The following is a 24,580-nucleotide window of genomic DNA, read 5'->3' as shown; positions in this document are numbered from 1 at the left end:
CCAAAACTATTCACAGCGTGTCTGGAGGGGGTAGAAAGCTGGACTGGGAAAACATAGGATTAATGGTAAACGGGGAATACTTGAGGCATTGGAGGTTTCCGGATGACATGGTCTTGCTGAGTGAGACTGCAGAACACCTGCAAACAAGGCTTGAGGAACTGCATTCAGAAAGCCCGGCCATGGGGCTAAAAATAAATTTGAAGAAATCCTAAGTAATAAGAAATAAGCATTCCAAAAGCGCCCTCTTCAGCTTAGAAAACGAAACGCTAGAAGAAGTAAAAGAATAGAACTACCTCGGGCAGATGGTTAGGGCTGACCCCAACTATGAGAGAGAAATCCGGCGCAGTATAGGTGTGGGATTGATGGATTGATCGCAGGGTTTAACCCTCCGACGTAACGCAGGTGATGAGGCGCGCTGTAGCGGAGGGCTCCGGGTTAATTTTGACCACCTGGGGATCATTAACGTGCGCCGAAATCGGGTACACACGGGCGTTTTTGCCTTTCGGCTCCGTCAGAAAAGCGGCCGCCGCGTACGGGATTCGAATCTGCGACCTTCTGCTCAGCAGCGCAACGCCTTAGTCACTGAGCCACCGCGGCGGGTGCAAAAAAGGTGTGGGCTGTGGAGCACTCGGCCGGCACTCCCCAATAATAAAAAAGTAAGCCACTTCTATCCCTCAAAAGAAAAATCTACAAACACTGCATACTGCCGGCGATGACATACGGAGCTGAAACGTGGCACCTTACTGAACAACTAGAAAGCAAACTTCTGTCGGCTCAACGGGCCATCGAACGAATAATGTTAGGAATAACACCCAGGGACAGGAAACGATCTACTTAGATAAGAGAACAAGCTAGAGTTGAAGATATCATAGTTCAAATAAAGTAAAAGAAATGGACGTGGGCTGGCCTTGTAGTGAGCCGAACCCTCAACCGGTGAACAATTAAGGTAAGAGAGTGGATACCAGGAGATGGATCTAGAAGAATCGGAGACGATTAGCCAGATGAAGGAATCAAATAAAGAAATCCTGGGTAAACTGTGGGCTCCAGCAGCGTTGGACAGGCGAGGCCTTTGTCCTGCAGTGGACCTGAATGGGCTGACGATGGTATGAAGTTCGAGCTTGACCAATACAAACTCGGTTGGCTGAGGCCTCTGCCAGGCCACGTCCGCCTTTAGTCTCGGCCTCCCCTTGGTTTTGCCAATAAATAAAAATCAAATACTCAAACACTGAAATACAATACAATGCAATCACACAATATTGTGGTGATTGTTAAAACCCAGCTGCCTTTTTTGTATTATATCAACTACCCTTTACAACTTCGTTTGTTGATTGCGCACGTGTCGTTGAGACAACCACCGTTAAAATGGGCTAGGAGTGTCATAAATTTAATGTATCTGCGGTGAAATATCGAGAACAAGCCAGCTTATCATTTTCACTGACACGTTAGAGGGAACGAAAGGCTGGAGTGATACGACCGAAAAATAAATTTGTTCGATACCCCGAGAGCGATGCCGGTTAACTATACGTGGTGACTTAAAATGGTTAGAAAGTACACCCCAATTGATGGGAACCGTCGATTCAGAAAATTGTGTACGCACGGAGACGTATTTGCAGTGCACTGCATTGTGTAACTGGGTAGGCCAGGACTTCTACGAATTAATGTGGAAGCGTTATCTGCCTCATTGAGCAACAAGGCCGCAGTTCAGGAAACGCGGCACAGAAACTGAAGCACATAAATTACCGTTCGCTGCGACGCACTCCATAGAGCCTCCCCTAGAAATCAAACCCAAAGAAAAGCAGCTGACCCAAATTTACTTTGACGCTTTCCGTAGCGCTTCCCTAAGACAAAATACAAAGAAGAATGGCTAGTTTTAACTCGTCTAAACCATTACCGCATCATTTCTTCTTTAAATTTTTTTTCGCCTCACTGTATTCACCCCCCACCTGAAGCGGCAACCTTTCCCAGTCTAAAATCACAACAGGAGCACCGCAAAAACTGAACGACAATTCCTGTCGTACGACAAAAAACTTTGTTATGACAACAGAAGTCCTGTTGTTAGGATTGTAAGGACAAAGCCGCCTATTGTTAGGACACACATTTCTGTCGTAACGACAAAGTCAATTTTCTCGACGACAAACATTCCTGCAGTCACAACAGAACTGCCATTTACGCTACTCTTCACAATGGGGAATAACATTCAACCTTGCGCAACTGCTGATAGAACAACAGAATCACGACAAGACAGGAATTCGGCACGACGGAACATCAAAATAAGGACAGGAATACGACACACGGCAGAACATCACAATCAGACACGACAAGAATACGACAAGATAACAGTACGACACGTGAAAATACGACAAAGTACAGAAATTTTTCTCGTCGTCATTTTCGACTGGGTTTCTATTTCTCTACCTCTCTAAAGTTACCAAGAGTGAGGGGTCTGCTTGTCTTGGTTTGGCAAAGAATATGCACTCAGTGTTTCATGAAAGTTAGGCTGCTCGACGATTGTATTCATCCGATCGCTTGCGCTAGAGCTCACGCATACAAGCCCCTGCCGGTGCGACATCCACGGCAATTCTACGCAACCAAGCTCTAGTGAAGCAGCCGTTAAACCCTCGCCTAGTCACATGGCTCCGCAGCGGCGAGGCTCCGAGCGAGCGCAGCTCCGATGCCTGTCCGCTGACGGATCACGTGTCGTTTCGTCATATCTGCCACAGTTGCGCTGCCACGGCTCAAGGTCGTTGCGATGCAATGAATAAGCTCTGAAGACATGACGCAGTAGACCTCACTCTGAAAAGAGTGCGCATTGCTAGGCAATGCCTTGACAAGCGCAGAACCACGTGGAAAAGCGGAGAGGGTGGCTGCGTCGGCGGCAGCTGTTCGACTGCTGCTTTGTTAGCGCAGAGCTTCGCACTTTGCCACTTCTGCTCCTGTCGCCCAGCGGTGCTGCCTTTACCATCGATCTATGGCGCTCGGTGTGCTGCAGAGAGCCGTGAGGGGTTGAATTGCACCCTCAGCAGCATTCAATTTGCCATTACAGCACATCGGAAGTGCTTAGGGGCCCTCGGAGCTCTTTCTATCAATTTAGTTTGTTCGAGCTCTTTCGTGAATGTAAGCTGTTGCAATGCTTTTGTTACCTTTTGTTCGGGTATGTAGAAAGTAGGGAGCATTGGCCAGGTGAACCTGGCAAGTTTGTTACGCTGCTAATTAGCCATGGCCCACAGGATGCATGCAAATCCGGTGGTACCATCTTCTTAAAGGGACCATGTCGACAAAATACAACAGGCGAAAGAGGTGGGTTTGGAAACTCACTGAAAAGCATTACGGCATCGAATGACACGGTTTTTATAAAAGTTACGAATGTTGAAAAACTTCATGTTTTCGCGCTACATAACGTCAGCAGTGACGTATTAGGGGAAATATTAAAAAAGAGTTTTTACTGTGCGAACTATATGATGGCATGTAAGAGGCAGGGTGAGACAGCACTCAAGGCCCCACTACAATCCCACCGGCTCTGGTCGACCGCCGCCAATTGCAGGAACAAGGCTCTGTGACGTCATAGGGGCTGGACATAAAATATACAAGTCAATCGCCACTACTTCACATGTTTTACTTATGATCTGTCTCAATTGTTTGAATGCGTCAACATTGGCGGCATTATTATTCGGACAAAGATGAGTTTTGATGAAAACAAACGTGTATATTTTGTGTGCGTGGTCCCGTTAAAGATATAGAGAAAGGACATCCAAATGGCTCAGCTTAGCAAATTGACTCTCATCAGTACTGCATGGCCTCAATATTCCTGTACACAAGCACAGATTTTGAGTTGTAGCCCACGGTTATTCTGGCGTGGGTATCGATCCCTGATATCAGACCTTACTCTACAGCCGATCTCCATTGAAGGGTCGTTTATTTTCAGGCCTGGAAGTATAGGTTTTCATTTGCGGACATTGGTCACGCCAGAATAACTGCGGAGTATAGGGCCACAACTGTTGTGGCGGGGCCCGTCTTTTCGTGTAACGCGAATGTGACTTGCAGGCACAGGCTTGTTACCTGAGAGGTCCGTTAGTGGCCAGTCAGTGCTTCCCGCTTCATCATCACAATCGTCACCGTCATCATCAATAAGAAGAAAAGCAACAACAGGCAGTTTATATCCACCATAGACAAAAACCTGTACTAAAGGTTTCCCGCCACCGGTGGTTTTATTCGTTGGGAGGGTTCAGCCGAATATTACACCAGTGTGACCAGATTATCATCTGGTGAGCAAAGCACTGCTTGTGGTAGGTAGCTTTTCAGTGTAGCTTCACTTGGTGGCCGATGACGTTATTTTTGCGGACCAGGTAGCTCTGTGAATTAGGGCTGGGCGTCGATCAAAAATTTTAATCCGATTAACCAGCTTCCTTTAATCGGTTAATTAATCGATTAATCGGATGTGTTCATTTAGATGAATAAGGCTTAAAAGACAGAATATTCAGTTTTTCTTTATGGTTGTTTTCATTTTCACGTTGTCGATGCTAGTTTGTACAAATCGTTTTAGACGGGTGTAGGAACAAATGGTTCCGGAACAAATGGCCCCGGAACTTATGGTCCCGGAACTTATGGTCCCAGAACAAATGGTCCCAGGCACCTCTTCGGGCAAAATGATTCTATAAAACTCCACGTGAGTTCTCTGTTCAAATTTGTTGTATCATGCTGGAATGCAGTTTATAATTTCTTTAGTTTTTCATTTTTTTGTTTTCTTTGTTTTTCAGATTCCGTTTAACCGGTCATCTCAATTTACGCTATTATATCGATTAAACGGGGTATTTCTGCCAACCATGCATTTTTGTGCTAGTGCAGGGCATTACACGATTGGCCCATTTGGGGAATTTTTTTATTCGTATTTCCGCCGTTTTTCTCCGGCATTTTTTTATTTTTGTCTTCGCGTTTTTTATACGTTGAAGAGGAATATTGTTATTTATTACTTCTCTCTCTCTCTCTTCAGTTATTCGATTTTTGTAATGTTTTCATTTTTTCTGTTTTCGGCTTTTTGGTTTATCAAAACATCGTTATTTCAATTATCTGCCTTGTCACTATATAACCAATGAATGTGCTGCGTGCAAACACAGGGGAAAAAAGAAGCCACTTGGGAAACATGCGGCTCCATTCATGATTTATAGAATACGTAGAGGCATGCCTCAGAAAGAAGCAAGCACTTTACGGGTGCGTGCATAGTGAGCTCTCTGCCCCCTCCCTTCACCTGATAAGTTTTCTCAGACACCGCTACTATTTCCAGGCACGGCCAGACTTAACGCTCCCTTCCCGTTTAAGAAGATAGTTTCTCAGTCCGGCCGTGTTCCAGGGAGCCGCACCTGTAGCGGGACGCCGTAAGTAAGCGAGATTGGTGACAGGCTAAGTCTCCAGACATGCGGACGTCTGATCGCGAGCATCGGCTGAGCCACTGGTCAAGCCAGGCTGTTGCAACAGTCAGCACCATGGCCAATTTCTTCTAAAGAGGGCAATGAGGGCCATCTCAAATTAAGCAAAGAAATTTGTTACCGAAGCGAGTGCACTTAGAGCCACTAAATAAGAAAATTGTGGCAGCCCGTTATTGTATTCGCTTGAAACACCGGCCGACAGCAGCCCAGTACACGCTGATTTTGATTGAAGTGTCTGCAACTGGTTTGCCTAATATACGGAATAACAAAAAAAAAAAAGGCGTGCAAAGGAAGCACGCGAGGACGTACATGTGCGACAAAAAAAAACTGTATACCGCATTTCACTCAAGTAAAGTCAGCCTTATTAAATATATTACATATCAACAGATGCAAAATATATTGTGCACAAATACAAACATATAAACATAAACACATTGACCCCCTTCCTTCCCTTATACAGGCACTCATGCATAGGAGCAGTAGTGGTGGGACCATTTCTTTCTAGTTTGAAGTTGGGGCCATTTGTTCCGGGACCATTAGTTCCGGGACCATAAGTTCCGGGGCCATTAGTTCCGGGACCATTTGTTCCGGGACCATTTATTCTGCGACCGGTTTTAGACAATCAGTGATAATTCACCCAATTGCGGAGACAAAGAAGCTTGTTAACATTTTCAGGCAGCAGAGACTTTATGTGCTTGTTGATAGAGAAAGAATAAACGTTTATTTAAATCAACAGGGGGGGGGGGGGGGATTGGGCTGAAGCTTGAAGGAGGCATCCTCAGTCCAGGATGCCTTAAGCGCGGGCAGCATCGACAGCCCTTTGAGCCAGCCGAAGCTGGTCGTCCAGGCTGGTGCTCGCCAAGGCGCTCTCCCAAAGCTCGACAGTGGAAAGTTGCAGGTTGGGAGGAATCAGTGGAGATTGGTCACATCCCCCGACCATATGGCGTAGCTTTCCGGGTTCTCCGCAAAATCAGCAAAGCGGGGAGTTCTGTCGGTCGAAAAGGTCAAGCCGGATAGGATTGGGGAATCTATTAGTCGGGAGAGCACGTAAATGACGTTCGGGATCTCGGGGTAGAGATTTGTGGGGGGGAGCGAGTGTCTGACGCGACAGTCTGTAGTGCTGCGGGCTGCATGCGCTCGGGTTAGGCAACGCTGCTCTCGGCGCCCGCTCGGTGGGTCAATTCTCGAGCGATGGCGTCCGCCGCCTCGTTTCCAGGGATACCGTGATGTGCCGGAGCCCATACTATCCTGATTAGCCTCTTCAGGGGCTGCTGCTGAATGATGCGTAGAGTTGTTGTGTGCAGGCTTCCCCTAGCGAAATTCCGACAAGCCTGCTGCGAGTCAATGACAATGACCGCTGCATTAGTTTGTACGACGGTGAGGGCGATTGCTACTTCCTCTGCTTGTATAGCTTGTTGACAGTCATCCCGGCTGTGCTGAACACACGCTCGCATGGCGCTGAAGTTATCGGAACACACAGCACCATTTTTACACCGAAAGGAGAATGACACCAGCAGCTGAGCGCAATGAGGAAAGCGCATGCGCGGAAGACATCAAAGGCAGCTCTGTTCCGGGAGGTCCATGTATAATTGACGGGGCGCAAAAGCACGTGACACAAAAAAGTTCAAAGACGCCAATCTACAGCGCATAGCGACGTCTCGACACATGCGAGTCCCCACTAGCGAGTGCTGTTGTCCGCAAGCGCTTCGCACAGCTTTCTCGCTGTGAGACGGAGATCGTCGCGGGCGGTCTTTTTGGGAAAACATCTTGGGACGCAGGGTTCGTTGGCCAGCGTACAATGGTGCTGTGCAATCTACTCTCTGAGAGCGTAAATTCTTCAAACATCCGTCGCCGATCATTTCCGCTGCGAGGGTTCCCCGATGCGGAAGCATGTTGTTTCGGTTAAACGAACCCCCCAACAGCATTTTCTGCTCGGATCTGCGCGGCGTGAACAGCACGGCGTTCCCCCTTCGTCTGCGGAACTGACAGCGACGATCTGGACAAAGGCAACGCAGTAGTTGGGGGTGGCGGCCTCTAATGGAAAGGATAAGGCTGGTTCATGGGACGTAAAAAATGCAAAAAAAAAAAAAAACGCCGAGTCGCACGCAGGGTTGAAGACAGCAGGCCTTTCTCCCGTGGCGCACTACACTTCAACCGATTAACCGCTTTAAAAAATTAATTGCGGCTAAAGCCCTAATCGATTAATCGGAAGGTTAATAGACGAATCACCCACCCCTACTGTGAATGTAATTGTGGGTGGGGCCTGTACCACTGTTTAAAGACAGTCATAGACAGACTAAAGGGCAGCTGCAGTCGCTGGACCTAGACGTAGTATGCGACATATAGGGAGGGAGACACTATATAAATATATGAAAATTGAAATGCTCGCAAAATACGGTGATCAGTGCGACTTTGCCGATATTTGAATTTCTGCAATAAATATTACAGCGCCCCAAAATGCGGGGTCATGCCTGGAAATACATGCTTTTATCTGCGCCAAGGGGCACGCTCTTGTGTTTTGTCTGCATGGCCCTATTAAATGCACGTTCGGTTCATTCGATAGATTGCCTTGTTAGAATCCTACTGACACCACTTTTAACCCTTTACGGCCCGGCCCACACGAACGTGTGGGTCCACAAATTCTTTTACTTAGTGGCACCTGTTTCGGTTTCGTTTTCACAGCCCCGGGTAGTCGCTGCGAACGCTTCCGAGACTTAATTGGTTTCGGTAGTTCACTCATTTCGCCACGAGGGGGCGAGAAATCGCGCATTAAAAACGGCGTCCCAGCCCGCGCGATCAGCGCGATAACGCTAGCCGCCTTCAATATGAAAACTGATATTTCTTCTTGCTATTCTCGTATTTTCTGAATAACAACCATAAGACACGACTTGCAGGAATTAAAAAAACACGATCGGCTAAAAAATACACCCGTTCCCTTCTTGTGCGTTACGTCGTAACACATGAAAAATGCACCCACACATATGTGTGGGCTGGGCTTTCGTCGTCACAAAAATTTCGCTGGGCGGTACAAGGTGGCGGGCTTGTGCACTGTTGCGCTAGCGATAAATAAATTTTTCTTGCTTTCTTGGTGTCTCATTTATTCGCGGTTTTGTGCTGACTCATTGGGAATGTTTTCTGGCGGTTTAACCTTGAACTAGTTCCGTAATTACTTGTGATAATAATATTAATTATAATTAGTCATTATATTAATTAAACTTCAGTATTATTTATTTTCACAAAATCCCATTTATATTATACATACTCTTGAAATCAATATAAAACTTGTAAATAATGCGTATAAATGAAGATTTTCGGCGCCTGATGCTGTTTTTAGTGTATTTTTACTGTCCGCAGATCATACGAATAGAAGCCCAGCCCACACATATGTGTGGGTTGGTTTTCTGTGTGAATACTCTGAGCTTTCCATTTTCACTTGTAGAAGCAGCTTTAAGAAGGGGTAAATACGCAAAGTTTAATTACTTGTGGCCATTTTTTCTAAAATGTTTTTGTTGGGCAGGAAAGGGTTAACGCGCACTTCCCTCAAGTAAGCCATATAATTAGGAAAAAAAAGGGAATGGTGATGCGACCCACTCGCTCATTTTCCGCAACAGAACCTAGGATGTCATATGCCCAGCTGTGCGATTCCCTGAGACCGGCAAGAGCAAACGCAATTTAGCCAGGGCTTATGAGCTTGCCGAATGAGCTATTTGTGCTTAAATATGATGCATATCCATCTTACAGCAATAACAATGGTTAGGTGAACAATGAAAGTTACAAACACACACGTAAACGTAGAAGTACCGATTCGCACTGCTGTTGGTACTGGTTGCACTATGCTTGTTTTACCTGCACAGCAGTCCGCCGCTTTGGAGTTGTCTTACACGACACTGGCCTACTGACGTAAGCGAAGTTGTCTTACGTGACCCTGTTTGTCCAGCATACTACATGTTTTACAAAACGATTACTTTCTGCCGTAACAAAAACAAGCCAGGTGAAAATACGGTAAAAAACAAAGCAATGGCGGGCAACGGTCTACGGCTCAGTATGGTAGCGTCATCTGGGGGGACTAATGATAAGCAAGGCTGCAGAGACTAATGACGCACTGGAAGTTCGTTTAAATACCCGCCCTTGTGACTTCACGGTAGACGTCACGAAAACACATGATTTGGTGGGGGAATCAAAATTCTAACATATGTTGACTAATTTCTCAGTGAATACGGCATCGTTTAGGCCGAAGAAGCGGTGGGGGAACTATAAAACACAAAATATCTGGAATAAAACCAACTTGTATTTTGTCTGCATGGCCCCCTCAAGTAGCCCAGACCCATTGTTTTTTCTCCCAAAACAAAGATGAGAGGAGAGGTATCTCATTTTAAGGCATAGTTGTAATTCAGGCACGTGTTCAAAGGAAATTTCATTTCCACGGACTTGTAGAGGGCGTAGCTCCATACTCTTCACGTACGTGGTGTTTAGCAACACCGGAGGAACTTTGTTAAGTGCAATGCACTTCTTAAGCGACCCTGAACCTGCGTCCACCGGCGATGTCCGCATCACATACCCACGTGGGGGATTGGCCAGGAATCTCCTCGTCTTCCTTGGCAACGGGGGGAGATGGGCGCGCGCTGCCTGGCCGCTGACATGGCACATACCCACGTGGGGGATTGGCCAGGAATCGGGCGTGAGAAGGGCAAATGCACCCGCTTAAAGGAGTACTGACACGAAATTTCAAAGCTGAGATCCGCTCTAGCAATCAAGTACAACGACAACACAAATAGGTGTCTGTGAATAAATGCATCTTTCTTTCTTTGTAGTTGTGTGTGTGTGTGTGATCTCTCTTTCGCGAACATTACCGAACCGCACAAATTCAACTCGTGCATTCGCACTTTCACATTCTTCCCCTCGGGGAAATGCGGGGAATTTTTCGGCTGAGCTTCACAACAAAAAGCATTAAAGCAACAGTAGGAAAGCAAATATACCCAACTTAAAAGAGGCGAAAGCAATGTTTCTTTCCCCAGAGCACGGGCTCCATTCGTCGCATATGTTCTATTTTTTGTATTAAGTGATGGCTTCTGTGTCTCACTTGCGCCGGTGTCGGAAAAAAACGTAGGGCCGGAAAGCCAGCTTTACTGCACGAAAGCCAACTTCATCCAATGGATTTCCACAAAGCGAGCATCAATCAAACACACATGCACAACAGGTTTCATTGTGGTAGACGAATGCCGTTTAGCGTCATACGGTTGAGCGATTATGGCGGTGACAGCTCGCACTAACAGGCGCACAGATGGAACGTTGATCATGCCACACGCTTAGCCAATGGAAGCCCAAATGAACGACAACGCTGGGCTTACCGAATCAGCACATTCATAGGACCCGACCCCAATCTAATAGATACAAAACCATAACACCACATTCGGTTAGCACAGCATTGTCGTATATTTGGACCTTGGCTGTTCGGATTGTGACCTTTACATTTATATTGGACAAAGGTTTGCGTTTGAACCATCCTTCTTCTGGAAAGGGGCGTTAGATTTTTCACTATTTCCAGGTTTCAAGAAACTCTATTGACGCATGTCCTCTTTTAAACGCAACCCTTTGAGGTAGCCGTAGATATTCCGCAGGCACTTACGTGGCTACGACACGATAGCCAACACAGCTGTGCAATTGGAAACCTTGTATAACTATATAAAATAGAGGTCACACACAACTTTAATTTGAGGAATTTTTGGGTACTTCTTCTATTTCTTGGTTCTAGGAAAGTCCCTTCGTCATGCGCGGTTGTGTGTGATTGTCTTACCCGAGTTTTGTTCTGACAATCCAAACTAACAAAAAGATTTTTCTCAGGACAGCTTCAGTTTCAAAGTTGTTCGCAGGTCAGTGCGGCGTTCGTCTTCGTGCTATCTTCCGTCCTTGTTATGAGGCCTCATTTCCTTCTGTTCGCTTGCATTTCTTTCTTACAATAACAAGCATGGATACGGTATTAAATGCACTGTATTTAAAAAGACATCGGCTGAGTACAAAGCTTTTAATTCAGCACTTACATATCAATTTAAGGACGAGTGTGCGACCTCTTTGTACTGATTCTCAACAACAGGTCTTTGTACACACACTGACATTCGAAATGACCAACAACATTTGCCTCTAAATGGCCTCCACTAGCTCGAGCAATAAAGAATGACAGAACGAAAACACGTCGTAAGAACATGGTCAAGCAAGAACACAAGTGAAAAAGGACGCGCACAATAAGGCAGAACATTTGGAAGGAAAGAACGCTTTTTTTTTCACTGGGAAGACTTGAGACGAGAGAATTATTTGACATACGTATGCCCCCTGTCGCACTTGCCACGTTACTGCTAACTCCAAAACAATAAGCAATTATGACAGCCGCTGAGCCCGAGGGGACATATTACCATTTAGTGACAGTACCACGAAGTGGGAATCTTTGTTGCTTACTAAATCATATTCTATTTAGCTTCTAAGTTGATGTGAAGCATGGAGGCATATAGGCTGCGCTTAAAAATGAACACAAACATCTCATGAGTACCGTATGTTGGAAACAGGTTGAGTAGGCTTTAAAGGGACCGTGGAACCCTTTTTCCAACTATTTTTGAAATCTTAAATGCTTGCAGATGGTAGACACCTAACACCCCAGTACTTAGATTATGGGGCCGCAAAGTACCAGCCAGAAATTACTGCTCTATGCCCATCAGATAACTTTTAAACTCTCTCAGAAGATTTTCCCGTTCGACTGCTCGAATTACGTCACTAAGGCCATGTTGCAACTCTTGGCAGGTTTTCCTTCACATGGAGCAATGAACGCTTTTCGATAGCAACTTTAAAAATAAAGAAAAAAAAAACAAAGCAGAAATAGAAGGCGTATCTGGTGCGAAGATCAAATCACGCAGTGCCGCTCTGTGCTGGCGATAACTATAGGTTTCGCAGTGGCTCCAGGCGCGAAGGAAAGAGTGAAAACGCTTATCTAAAGTGTTGCAGGGTCCCTTTAGGCTTCAGCCGTCGGTCCTTCCCTGTTGATCGAAGGCGCCTAACAAACACTTCCTTCTGCCTGTACTCTGGAACAGCTTCATCTCTCCCTTGTCACCGAATTATATTCGTCACTCCACCGAACATTCTTATTCTCTTGCATTATCGTGTTATTCCTTGTACGATCACCTCTTTTGCGGGTGCATCAGCTATCCACCCCTGGATACATGGCACACTACGCTTCATTTCTACTCCAAATTTCGTGCCAGAAAATTCTCAACTTTTGTTTGATCCGTTGTTTATGATGCGCTCTTTGTGTAAATCCGACAACTAGCATCTCTGTGATCTAACGTTCCTTACCAGTTGATGTTACATACGGTATGTTGGTATCCAGTAGGTGCATAGGCGCAGCGGTAGCGTCCACAGAATTAAAATTTGGGGTTGTGGCGCAGACCATCAAAAAGGTAGTGAGAGAGTACATAGTCAGGAGCGAAACAACGTACAATGATAATTTCAAAGCTAGTAAAGAAACTGCGATTCAGTTGGCGTACTCCGCATACTATTATGATTGTTTTATTCTGTATTTTTTTCAGGGAATTGCGAAGTCGCGGATCGGCGTCGCCTCGCGGGCGTCGAAGCCGAGCAGCCTTGGTGCACCGCTTACGACGATACAGAAACCGGTAGTCGTTATTTGAAGACAAGCAGATTCTAGGGCGGAATTATGAGTTTTGGTCGTTTCAAAAATGCCCATTTCGCGTTTTTGTCTACTCTGCCGTAGTTGTCCTTGCGAGCTTTCTGACCAATGATATGATTGATTGATTGATTGATTGATTGATTAATTGATTGATTGATTGATTGATTGATTGATTGATTGATTGATTGATTGATTGATTGATTGATTGATTGATTGATTGATTGATTGATTGATTGATTGATTGATTGATTGATTGATTGATTGATTGATTGTAGGGTTTTGCGCGCCGACGCTACACAGGCGATGAAGCGCACCGTAGTGCGGGCTCGGGATTAATTTTGACCACCTGGGGATCTTTAACGTGCGCCGAAATCTCCAACACACGGACGTTTTTTCTTTTCGCCTCCATCAGTAAAGTGGCCGCCGTGGCCGGGAAGCGAACCCGTTTCCTCGTGCTCAGCAGTACAACGTCATAACCACTGAGACCAATGACATCTTCAGAAGCCGAAGCCCCGCCTTGTTTCTGCTGCGTTCCTCAGGGTTGTCCGTTTTCAGCCAATCAAGGCCCGCCCGAAATGGACACTTTAAAAGGACGTGAAATGACAACACAGAGGATTCCGCTCCTGGCCTCGTGCGTCCACTCTTCTGTCCACTCTCCGTCCACTCTTTCCAGCCCCCTAAATTTGTACAATGTGGCGACCAGTTCGACTTCTTTGCGTACCGGAAGTGTTCACTGGTTGTGCATTTTTCTTCTCGGTAAAGGATGTGAACGGTATATTACAGCTGCGGACAGAGAATGTGAGCGTAACGTCGTCTGCAAGTTGTACTGTTTAAACGTGTAGTCATGGACGTCGCCTTGTAAAGTTTATGCACTAACTGTCGAATAAACAAATGAACTGACGATGAGCGCATTACTTGCAATAGTGACGACCGCCAAGCTCGGCCATTCTGGAAGCAGCGCCAATTGCGCCAACGGTGACATGCCTATCTGTGTCTTTAATACCTTGCGATCGCGTGTTCAAAGCAGCTTTAATGATTGGCAGCAAGCCTAAAAAGATGCCGCTGTAAAAAACGAAACGAGGAACCCGTTTGTACCACCCTCATCTGTTCTAAAACTGCGCAGATGGGACACATTTTCAAGCTTACTACGCCGGTGACAAAACGGTAAAAGCACTGTCGAACGCGAAGTGTGGAGCTGCGTTCTTTTTTGGCGTGATATTCCTATCAATTACCCAGACCAATAAATGGATCCCTTATTTATTCGCGATGTGCTGTTTAGAATAACATTTTTAAATCAAGCCCAGCTGTTATATTTTAGTCATTTCACCCCGTATCAGTTATTTGGATAATCTGAAATGAACAAATCACAGCAAAACCGCTGTGAGAAGTGAATCAGAAATGTAAACCTTGATAAAGTAAAATTATTGCGGAACTTGGCTGTAATCAGTGGTGATCAAGGCCGGTTCAAAACTTAAACCTATAAGGGTTAGTATGACTAGAAGTTCCAGTACAAAAGGGTCATAAATGCTGCAGCCAGTGTCACAAAAACGATGCAAATTATTTGACACCAGCAAACTCGTGGTATACGAGTCCTTCTTCATACAGAGACAGCAGTGCTGAGCCGTTGATGCCATCCTGAATCAGTTTAGTAACACCCTTGGCGACGTTCTCAGGCCTGTAGGGAAGGGAAAAGACGAAAAATCAGTGTCAGTTAACTATGTGAATGTGAGTGACCAGCGGAGGTGTTTGTAGGTTATCTGTTGGTCACAAACTTTTGCTGAAACCGCGCCATTACGCCGGGGAAGCGTTGATTGGGATTCTGAGTAGGCCTCACTGTGGGGAAGCTAGCTTACAAAGACCCATCTTACACCGATTCTTTTTAAAGCCAGCTTCACTCCTAAACACAAATGCATTACTAAAAAGGAAGGAAGGAAGGAAGGAAGGAAGGAAGGAAGGAAGGAAGGAAGGAAGGAAGGAAGGAAGGAAGGAAGGAAAAAAGGGAAGGAACAGTACAGGAAAGGCGGGTAGTACCGTCCGTGGTACTGTCCGGTTGGCTACCCTACTCGGGGAGGGGGGGATATGGGTAGTGAAAGGGAAAGAAAGGACCGCGGTGCATATTAAACAAGAAAAGAAGAGGAATGAAATTAGAAAAACAGAAGTCATGGCTATGGCAACTACAAAGGCAGTACAAAGCATGGACACAAAACAAGGAAATGCTCCAAACTACGGCGGTACACTGATAAAATAACATAAACATAAACTAAATAACATAACTACACTGTAGTACTGTCCCTAAAATCGTTAATATAGGCCTGCGTCCTTGAAAAAGCGAAGTGTCCTTCAAAAAGTAAAATAACGCTTTTGTAGCCTTTTCGGCCTGTCGCGGACAAACACCTGTGACACAAAATTGCTGTGCTGTGAATGGGTGGTCGTCGAGTCGGCGAAGTGTGTTGGTGAGCCTCGGCGTTGTTAATCGGTCACAGTGGCACAGAAGGTGTTGCATTGTCTTTTCGGTGGCACACACATCACAAGCAGGGCGGTTGGCCATGCAAATGGTGAAAAATTTAAGCACTGGTGAAGGCAAGACGTAGCCACAGGCGACAAATTAAGGTGACGTCCGAGCATGGCACGTTAGTAGGTGGGTGGCGCTTTCAGGGGCAATATACGCCATCTTATATTAAAATATTAAGTGCCGGGGGCAAACAGGTCGCCGAAGGGAGAGGGTGCCGAAACGAGGAATCAGAGGGCTTCACTGTGCAACACACAATGCGGGAAAGCGAGCTTGCAAAGACCAAGCTTTCACCAATCTCTTTAAAGTCGGCTTCACTTATGAGCACAAGCGCACTGGACAGAAAACACCTTTTCAGTGGCAATACCCCGTCTTCTACCATCAATGTATGAAGCTTCGGCGAACAGATGGCCGAAGGGAGAGCGTGTGCCGAAGCGAGGAGGAGGGGAGCGGCTTTTCTCGTTTTAAAGTCGCAAAAACGGAACATCTAGCCTATAATTGCTCAGCCCTAAAAAGCTGCGTATGTAAAAGGTTGCGGGACTATGGCAGAGCCCGTGTTTTCGTGACACGATATAAAAATGCAAACGAAACGCCCGTTCATGCGCAACTTACTTCTGCAGGCCACGGCTGTAGTGCTCGGTTATGTACGGCGTGCTAACTTCAATTTCTTGACAGAATTCAGATATGCCCTGCCACAAGTTCGTCTCGATGGGCTCCGGGCACAAGCAGCTCACCTTCACACCAGTACGCGAGTAGTACAGGTCGCTCTGAAATGAAGACACGTGGACAGCGAGAGAAGCAGTCAGTATGCGAATAGAGTTACCCGTCCAACCCGCTTCGGCGGTCACCTGCCGTCTGTGCGACTTTTGTAAAGAGATAAATCAAAAGCGCTCCTTTGATGTACAAAAAAAAAATAAAACAGGACTAGATGAGCAAGACTAAAAATATGGTTATTTTTGCAACTGGCTATATGTATGTTTAGAAAAAGCTCACATGATTGAAGATATTCCCTTATTTCGTCTTATTTGGTTGGAGAAATCTTGTTGGCAGTAGCCAAGTTACATGATAATCTGTTAATCTCAACAGGATAATATATGTTCCAGGAACAAGACACTACAAATACTGTTTTTGGCCATTGTTGCTAGAAGCCGTTTTGTGAGGGCCAAAGATCTACTTTACATCAGGCGTGAATATTTGTGTCCGTCCTAAATATTGAACAATTTTTCTGCTCACATTATGCCTGCTACATAAACCCGCAGCGTGATGAAGCGACACAGGATCCAAATATTGCGAAGGTGAGCTTTTAAAGATGCAGTTATTTGCGTCTGCATGGTGCTCTTACCCCGAATGCTCTGGTAAGACCAATGACTCCGTACTTGGAGGCGTTGTAAGCAGGAATGGCAGGGCAGGCCACCAAACCTGAAACGTCGTGTGCATCATTAGGGGCACCAAACCAGTTATCTAAAGTCTCTTAGTTTCAACATAAAACTGATCTTGGGTAAGTACGATTAAAATTAGCAGCCATAGACTTAATGTTATAGTTGCGTAGTTCATTATCAATGTTCTTTGCGCTCCGCATTACTTCTGAATGACAATTGTTGTACCAATTTCTTTTTATGTTTGCTTATTTACTATTGCATATTTGGGGTGATATTTAGGAATTGTTACCATTATTAGTTTCATCACAGGCGAGCCTAATCGACCAAAATAAGGGGAGCTAGTTCCTTCAAGGGGATTTTGTTTGTAGACGAGGGTTTTAAAAATATACGCTGGAAAGTAGAGTGAAGATTAGCATTCGTGACTGATCTAAAAGTGAGAACACCGTATCGTCGCGATACATCTGTGGTTAAGTTGTGTGTACATCGGATACAACTGACGTTTATTTCCAACAACTGCCGGGGACTTCATACATTCAGGGTTAGCAAATTAACACTAGGTAGAACGAAGGTAAAGGTAATGGCAAATTTAAAAAAATTCCCCTGCTCTGAATAAGAACAATATTGTGGGTGGAAAAAATATTTGGGGAATAACACACGTAAAAGTCGCCTTGCTGCGAAGTATAATAAAAAGTGGGTACAAATATAGCAAACTTAACGCAGTAGTTCCATGATTCTGGAATTCTCAAGTGAAGTTAAGACAGCCTTTATACGTATATATGAAGTAGAGTACAATGATTACCGTAACTAAACCAGACAATTATTCCATGCAGCGTGAATGGCATTTCAAAATTTCTGTATTCAGATTCATATTTTTGTGCTTGTGCTTGAATCCTGCATTTATGTTCATGTACCTTAACAGAAATGAGAACTGCGCTTTGTGTATTTAAGCCAACTTTCCACAACCTAAAAATCCGCCATTTACATTGCAAGCGTGCAGGGAATTCTTCAACACGGGAGTGCTGCTCTAAGCGCATGCAACAGGACGCCAAGGCTAGAAAGTAGAGAGGCTGGCCTTAAATAACAAGCCCGCGTTCTCGTTTATTTGGCAGCATAAATGCATGAACATATTCCAGAAAAAACAATCTATCTCCACTGCTTAGTTATAGAACCTGAACAGTCCCATTTCGCGACAAACAGCACCCCTTCCCCACAACAGAACCCTGTCACAAGGCATGCACCATCACTAGCGAGTGTGCGAAGTACGACTGCCGCAACACTCCACTGCTTAGCTATAGAGCCTGAACACTCACATTTCGCGACGAACAGCACCCCTCCCCCACAACAGAACCCTGTCACAAGGCATGCACCTTCACTACCGAGTGTGCGAAGTACGACTGCCGCAACACGAAGTGTTCGGACGGTCTCCGTACGCACCTGCAATGGAGGCGATGTTGATGACATGTCCTCCGTCGCTACCTCGATCTTTTCCCATATACTTCAGTGCAAGCAGCGTCCCAAAATACACCGCCATCTGTCAATACAAGCACAGCAATGCCGAGTGGTGAGAACTGGTACGTATAACCGCCATAATGGTGAGCTTAGGTCTCATTGCTAATCGTCGGGCCCCAGCAAACCACGTTACGTCGTGCAGATATCCCGGAGACGTTAGCAATCGACATTGCAGATGTCCAGGAGACGCACCATTGGGGTCGAAGTTACATATATTCAACGTTCCTACAACTGCGAAAAACCCATCCAAATCACACGAAGGATAACTTGCAGTAGACGTCTCATGGTACTTTTATATGCTGTTTACGGGACGTTACCTTAGTGGTACGTCTTATGGATATTATAGTGGTACGCATGCAAGACGTATATAGATGTCTGTTCTACATTGGTTTTTTGTCCTTGGCACAAGCATTAGTTTGTTATATTCATGAATGATGTGCGGTTCTGATAAGTACGGACATGAACTTTACATGACATCGTGGTGCACGTATTTACGCTTTGCAAACATTACTAACCATTACTGGTAACCGCCCCCTTTTCCCGACTCTCAAGCTTTACAAAAGGAGGGCGTTCCGCTTGATTTCCCAGCGGGAATGCAGTGAGAAAAAAAATGCCCAAGGAACTGTACCTGAAAAAACTTTTGTGACAAATAAAAGATAAATCAATGCCCCTTGCGGTCAGGACGATAGAAGTGTTTGCTGCGATTTGTAGTCTCGTGGTTGTGGTAAGACACCAACGAACACGGCTGCAGTTTTAGGGAACTTTAAACATCAATAAACTCGTTAACTACTATATACTACTCAGAACAACAATATTGAGCATAGTTCGAAGGGTGTTAATAAACTTAGGCGTTTTACGCTGCCTTTAACTGGCAAAAAATATTTTTGTGGCGCTCAGGTGATTCTCTTCGCGATTGCTCAAAATTGCCTGATGATACTATTTGTGCCACTACGCCATAGACTGGTTAGATGCTCTGATGAGCTTACTTTCCCCGGTTTGAATGTAAGTTAAATTCATTAACTTCTCTTAGGTCGGGAGGTGATGGACAGTAAATATTCATTTCTCAACCTAACCACTTTACAACAAGGGGTGGACACTGTCCTCAACTACCTCGCACCACGCGGTCTCACCTGTCACCACTCAAAATCAGCCCTTATCGTACTTCGTGCATGTACCCGTGGGAGACCCCCCGACCCGCCTCCTGATCCTCAGGTAATGATTCACGAGGAACCCATCCCGCAAGTGAAGACACTACGAATCCCAGGTGTAAGCTTCCACGCAGATGGATCTGGAACAGCACTCCTGCCCTAACTACACTCCACTATATCACAAATAGCCCATCTTATCCATTGTATATGTATGCACAAACACGGTCTTAAAGAACAAGACACGTTCCAACTTGTGCAAGCATTACTGCTCAGCAGGCTTACATATGGCACTCCCTATGTTCAACTCCGACCCCAAGAACACTCCAAATTGGATGCTTTCATCCGTCGAGCCTACAAGAAAGCCCTGGGGCTACCGGCTTTTAATTCCACCAACAAGCTTCTTCAACTTGGCCTACATAATCCGCTCTCCAAACTCATAGAAGCTCAAAGAACCAGCCAACTCTCTCGTCTTACGCTCACCCCCACAGGCCGCACAGTCCTCCAAAATGTAGGCCGTCCTATACCAGAGCCCCATGAAGCACTACAGCCTATACCACCTTATATACGGGCCACCATTAAAGTCACCCCAATCCCCCGACATGTGCATGACGAGTACATCAAAGGACGTCGCAATGCTCAAGAAGTACTCATCGGACAACGACACCCGCTACACCGACATAGCGCACTCGCCTTCCCATACAACCCTAGCGGTCACCGACACCAATGGCACCATCTACACTGCCGCCACGTACCGCCACCTATCCCCATCTGCAGCAGAAGCTACGGCAATAGCCCTAGCAGTGCATACAGCAACATCCGACCACCTCACGATTATCGCCGACTCGCAGCAAGCCTGTCGAAGATACCTCCTTGGAAGAATTCCCCTACCTGCCCTCAAGCTTCTACAAGCCGCAGCATCACCTTCTAACCTAACCATCGTCTGGACCCCAGGTCACGCCTCTCTCCCGGGAACGAAGCAGCCCACGCTGCGGCCCGCAAACTCCACTACACTCCCGACGAGCCGGGTGACTTGGACATTCTGACAGACACGCTACACCCACTACCAGTCACCTACTACAATATCTTAGCACACTATCACCCCACCCGCCGAGACTACCCTCCCCCGCACCCTGCACTCACTAACGAAGAATTCTGCATCTGGCGACGTCTCCAAACAAATACATTCTACAAGGGCACCATCATGTCTCATATCTCCCCCAGCCGTTTCACCTACAACTACCCTGACTGCCACACCCCAGACACAACCCCCCACCTCGTATTCTTCTGCCCCCCCGCCCCCTCACCTATTCCCGAGCAGTGGGAATGCGCGCTGACCAGCTAGGACCTGCAGGACCAGCAAAGCCTGATCCGGCGGGCCACCCGAGCAGCGACAGCACCCGGCTACCTGGACTAAGGCGGCTGCCCATCTGCTCTAAATCTGCAAAAAAAATGTTTGTTTCTCTTCCTCCTCAACCTAACCTAAAACTTAACAAAAACATGTTCGCCAGCCAGCGAAGTAAACGCCCATACCGTGTTAACCTCGAATATCTTTCTCCAGCGGGCTTCTCCAGCAAACCCCGCGTTGTTGACCACGATGTCCAGGCGTCCAAACGTCTTCTTCACCCGAAGAAAACAGTCTTTGAAACAAACACAAAAGTGGAGCGCCATATCAAAAACCTCCTTCAAGTCTTACAGTTCGTTTGTTGTGTACTCATTGGCTGATAGCAAACAGAGCATAGCTTTCAAGCTCAATATTGACAAAATATATATTTTTGGCTACTCTAATAATGACTTCAGTAATTGTCTGCTACAACCTCTTTGCAGCTAAGTCTCAGTTTTCTATTGTATTTGTGCCAAACCTCAAAAATTGTTACAGTAGAAATATAGTTTCATTGTACAGTCAACACAAAGTTCGTTTCACTCTCTCTCTCTCTCAGACCCATAACAATGAAACGGCCAAGTAAGGCTCCGGCATTGTTACAATTAACTTGGCCCGTAACCTGCGCATTTATAAGTTCAAAAGTATTGAATATCAACATTACCTTCGAATGCCTGGTCATCTGTGATATCGCACTTGATGAACACCACCCTGTCGAAATCGAATTTCTCTCTCAGCTCTTCAGCTGTCGCCAGTCCGGCCGTTCCGTTTAAATCTGCAAATGCAACCTGTAGAATACGAAATGTGACCTAGTGTTCTGGGAACATCGCACAGGATGAAGGGTGAAAAGCAGCGAACACAAACAAAATAAAATAAAATTAAATAGTGTCGCACTCGTCACACTTGATCATATCCCAAAGCCACCTCACAGTGCCCGCCTAATACATTCACCCCACACGATATTAGCAAGTTTGACGAATGCGACACTATTTAATTTAATTTTAGTTTGTTTGTTTTCGCTGCTTTTTCACCCTGTCCACGTTTCATGTACATACAGCCTTTTTTCGTGTTTATGTTTCATAAGCTGAGTTGAAGTTCTAGCGTGTGTTTCGTCGCCTGTTTTACCTCAGTGTCTGTTTAATGTTCGCTAGTACGATGATTTCCTTTTAGTAACCAACTCACTCAACTTACCGCCTTACTTACATTAGAGAGTTTAAGCATTCCGTGTGTTCCGTGTCTTCCGTTCGTACCGTATTGACCGGGACCCGCCTGGGCACTTGCAATTCATTCCGGTTGGGTGGATTAGTTTCGCAGGCCGGCCCTAGCCACGCCCGCGCATTCTTTACGCTGGGGGGTGTCTAGAGCTCCTCACCATGCTCACGCGCAGGAGCAGTGCAGTCCCGGTTCGGACGGTACGCACTGAACGGACGGAACACACGGAATGCTAAAACTCTCTATTATTAGAAAGAAATATTACATTGCCGAGGCCTGCTGAGTTAGGTCCCCTTCACCTAAACCAGCTGCCATCACGTACCGCATTCCTTCGAGTAAAGTATGCGAACAGATTTTTGTCATTTGGATTTGTTTTACGCTTAGCGCTGGTTTCGAAAACGACAGTGCTCATGTTATGCAATTTTGTCTTGTTTTAACTGGGGCATGTTTTCTAGCGCAGAAAGGACGGGAGCTAAGAGAAGAATGCCGACGAGACAAACGCTAGACATCAACTGAAAGTACAAAACATTAAACCATGAAAACGCCAGGCCCCCTAAAAAACACGCTTCTGCGCTAATTAGATCAGTAGGCGCATTTCTTGTTGAGATAACTCAGTTTCTACTTTGATAATTCCAGGGGCGGGGCTCTCAAAGAAGGAACTGAGAATTACCAAAGGAAGGAAGGAGAATTATCAAAAAAGGAACTGAGTTATCTCAACAAGAAATGCGCCTAGGGATGCAATGTGCGCAGAAGCGTAGTTTTTTGTGGGAGCCCGGCGTTTCCATGGTTTAATTTTTTGTACTTTCTGTTGATGTCTAGCGTTTTTCCCGCCCGTATTCTTCTCTTAGTTCCCCTCCTTTCTGCGCTAGAAAACATGCCCCAGTTATCCCACTACCAACTTGCGCAACTTTCCGAACTAATTCTCTTGTTTTGTTGTATATTTTCTCACATTTTGTATAGATCTCTTCATTCTTGATGCCCTAATAACCTCTCAGCATGTCCTGTATTGTACTGCGCATGCGCAAATGTACCGTCCTGTCGACTGCGCTACAAACATCGGCGTTTGCTGGGCCCACTTAACAAAGTGACCCCTCGCAGTACGAAGAAGCTGACAAGGGCTATTGCTACAACAAGCGGTCGCTCCACTATTGCTTAATTTTCTGCGTTCCTTTCTAAAAAAAGAAGGCGCAGTGATGCAACGTGCTAGTGAAGTCCGCTGCAACTCACGCGGCATCCTTGTTGGAGGAGGTGCTCCGTGATGGCTTTTCCGAGACCCATGGCACCTCCCGTCACCAGAGCCACCTTCCCGTCCAGCGAGAAGTCGTCCATAGTAGGCTCGTTGTTTGGGCGTTGCGCAAAGGCACGAAAGCCCGAGTTTGTCGCAGTCGGCTATCGCGGACGTACTCCTTTTAGCATCTGTGTGTCGTCTATCTTTTGAGTCGGTTGCGAGAGCGGGGAAATCCGCGTGGCGACTCGAGTGGGGGCCGATCCGCTTTCTTGTCTGATAAGAGAGTGCGAACCTTGATCTCAAGGGATGGTCGCAAGCTTGTGTACGATGTTATAACAGTTACTTCTGAGACACCAGTGGCTTTCTCTCCTCTCGCGGCTGGAAAAAAACGCCTGGCGACATCTTGAGTACATGTCGAGCGGTAACAGATTAGCAGCACTTCGGAATAAGGTGAGCGACGTGCTCCTCTCGTCGTTAACGATAAGATCAATCAATCAATCAATCAATCAATCAATCAATCAATCAATCAATCAATCAATCAATCAATCAATCAATCAATCAATCAATCAATCAATCAATCAATCAATCAATCAATCAATCAATCAATCAATCAATCAATCAACCAATCGAAACAATTTTAAGTACAGCTGAGGTGATAGGACATCGTGCCTAGTTGTATCATCTACCACATTACTAAATACTGTTATTAGCTTTATAATTATTTTTTGCAGCTCCCTTCTTCCGTTTAGACATTTGCGGAAATAGAATCTCGCACTTATTCTCTTCAATAAAACAGTGTGGTATAGTTGTTTCATTGTTCCATGGGCAAGATATTTAGTTGTCCCGTTTTTGTGCTGTTAGCGCCTTATGCTGTTGATGTAAAAAATTGTTGCTTATACTTTTGTCCTTAGTGGATATGTATTCTCTTAGATGTGACGAAACTTTTTTTCCTTCTGTATCATGACAATTTGGTTCGTATTTCGTTGCATCAGCTGTATACATTGCACAGGTTAGGAGCTTTGTTTCTTGTGGTTTCCTTTAATTTGCGCGCACCACAAATGCCTCTCGGCTTTTGCTGGCCTGTGATACAATATCGATTATTATCATTGCCTTAATATTACTTTC

At 45.7% G+C, this 24,580-nt stretch overlaps 1 protein-coding gene across 2 annotated transcripts; it reads right to left on the bottom strand.

The window, feature by feature from the left end:
* Window positions 1-11,390: 11,390 nt before the first annotated feature.
* LOC144143605 (15-hydroxyprostaglandin dehydrogenase [NAD(+)]-like) lies at window positions 11,391-23,707 on the bottom strand. Of its 2 annotated transcripts, none has more exons than XM_077675432.1 (7): window positions 23,455-23,707; window positions 21,680-21,803; window positions 21,168-21,274; window positions 18,415-18,511; window positions 16,944-17,020; window positions 16,214-16,368; window positions 11,391-14,767 (listed from the first exon to the last, which is right to left on the bottom strand). In XM_077675432.1, the coding sequence occupies exons 1-7, from the start codon at window positions 23,554-23,556 to the stop codon at window positions 14,650-14,652; spliced, it is 780 nt and encodes a 259-aa protein (XP_077531558.1). In that variant the 5' UTR covers window positions 23,557-23,707; the 3' UTR covers window positions 11,391-14,649. The 2 variants fall into 2 exon arrangements, with proteins under 2 accessions (XP_077531558.1, XP_077531559.1); XM_077675433.1 differs by having other exon boundaries at window positions 21,680-21,790; window positions 23,455-23,705.
* Between the last annotated feature and the right edge of the window lie 873 nt (window positions 23,708-24,580).

The sequence above is a fragment of the Haemaphysalis longicornis genome, unplaced genomic scaffold, assembly GCF_048455015.1.
Source record: "Haemaphysalis longicornis isolate Haplotype H1 unplaced genomic scaffold, Haemaphysalis longicornis Haplotype H1 scaffold_6, whole genome shotgun sequence".
Lineage (NCBI taxonomy): Eukaryota > Metazoa > Arthropoda > Arachnida > Ixodida > Ixodidae > Haemaphysalis > Haemaphysalis longicornis.
The sequence above is the reverse complement of the archived record's forward strand: the minus strand, read 5'-3'. Positions and strand labels throughout refer to the sequence as shown.

Bases quoted from the DNA above. Each gene is read 5' to 3' on its own strand.
- LOC144143605 (XM_077675432.1), bottom strand. From the start codon at position 23,556: ATGGACGACTTCTCGCTGGACGGGAAGGTGGCTCTGGTGACGGGAGGT. The intron at 18,512-21,167 runs GTATGGGCGTTT...TTGTATTGACAG, and splicing joins AGATATTCGAGGTTAACACG to ATGGCGGTGTATTTTGGGAC. The intron at 14,768-16,213 runs GTAAGTTGCGCA...CCTTCCCTACAG, and splicing joins TACAGCCGTGGCCTGCAGAA to GCCTGAGAACGTCGCCAAGG.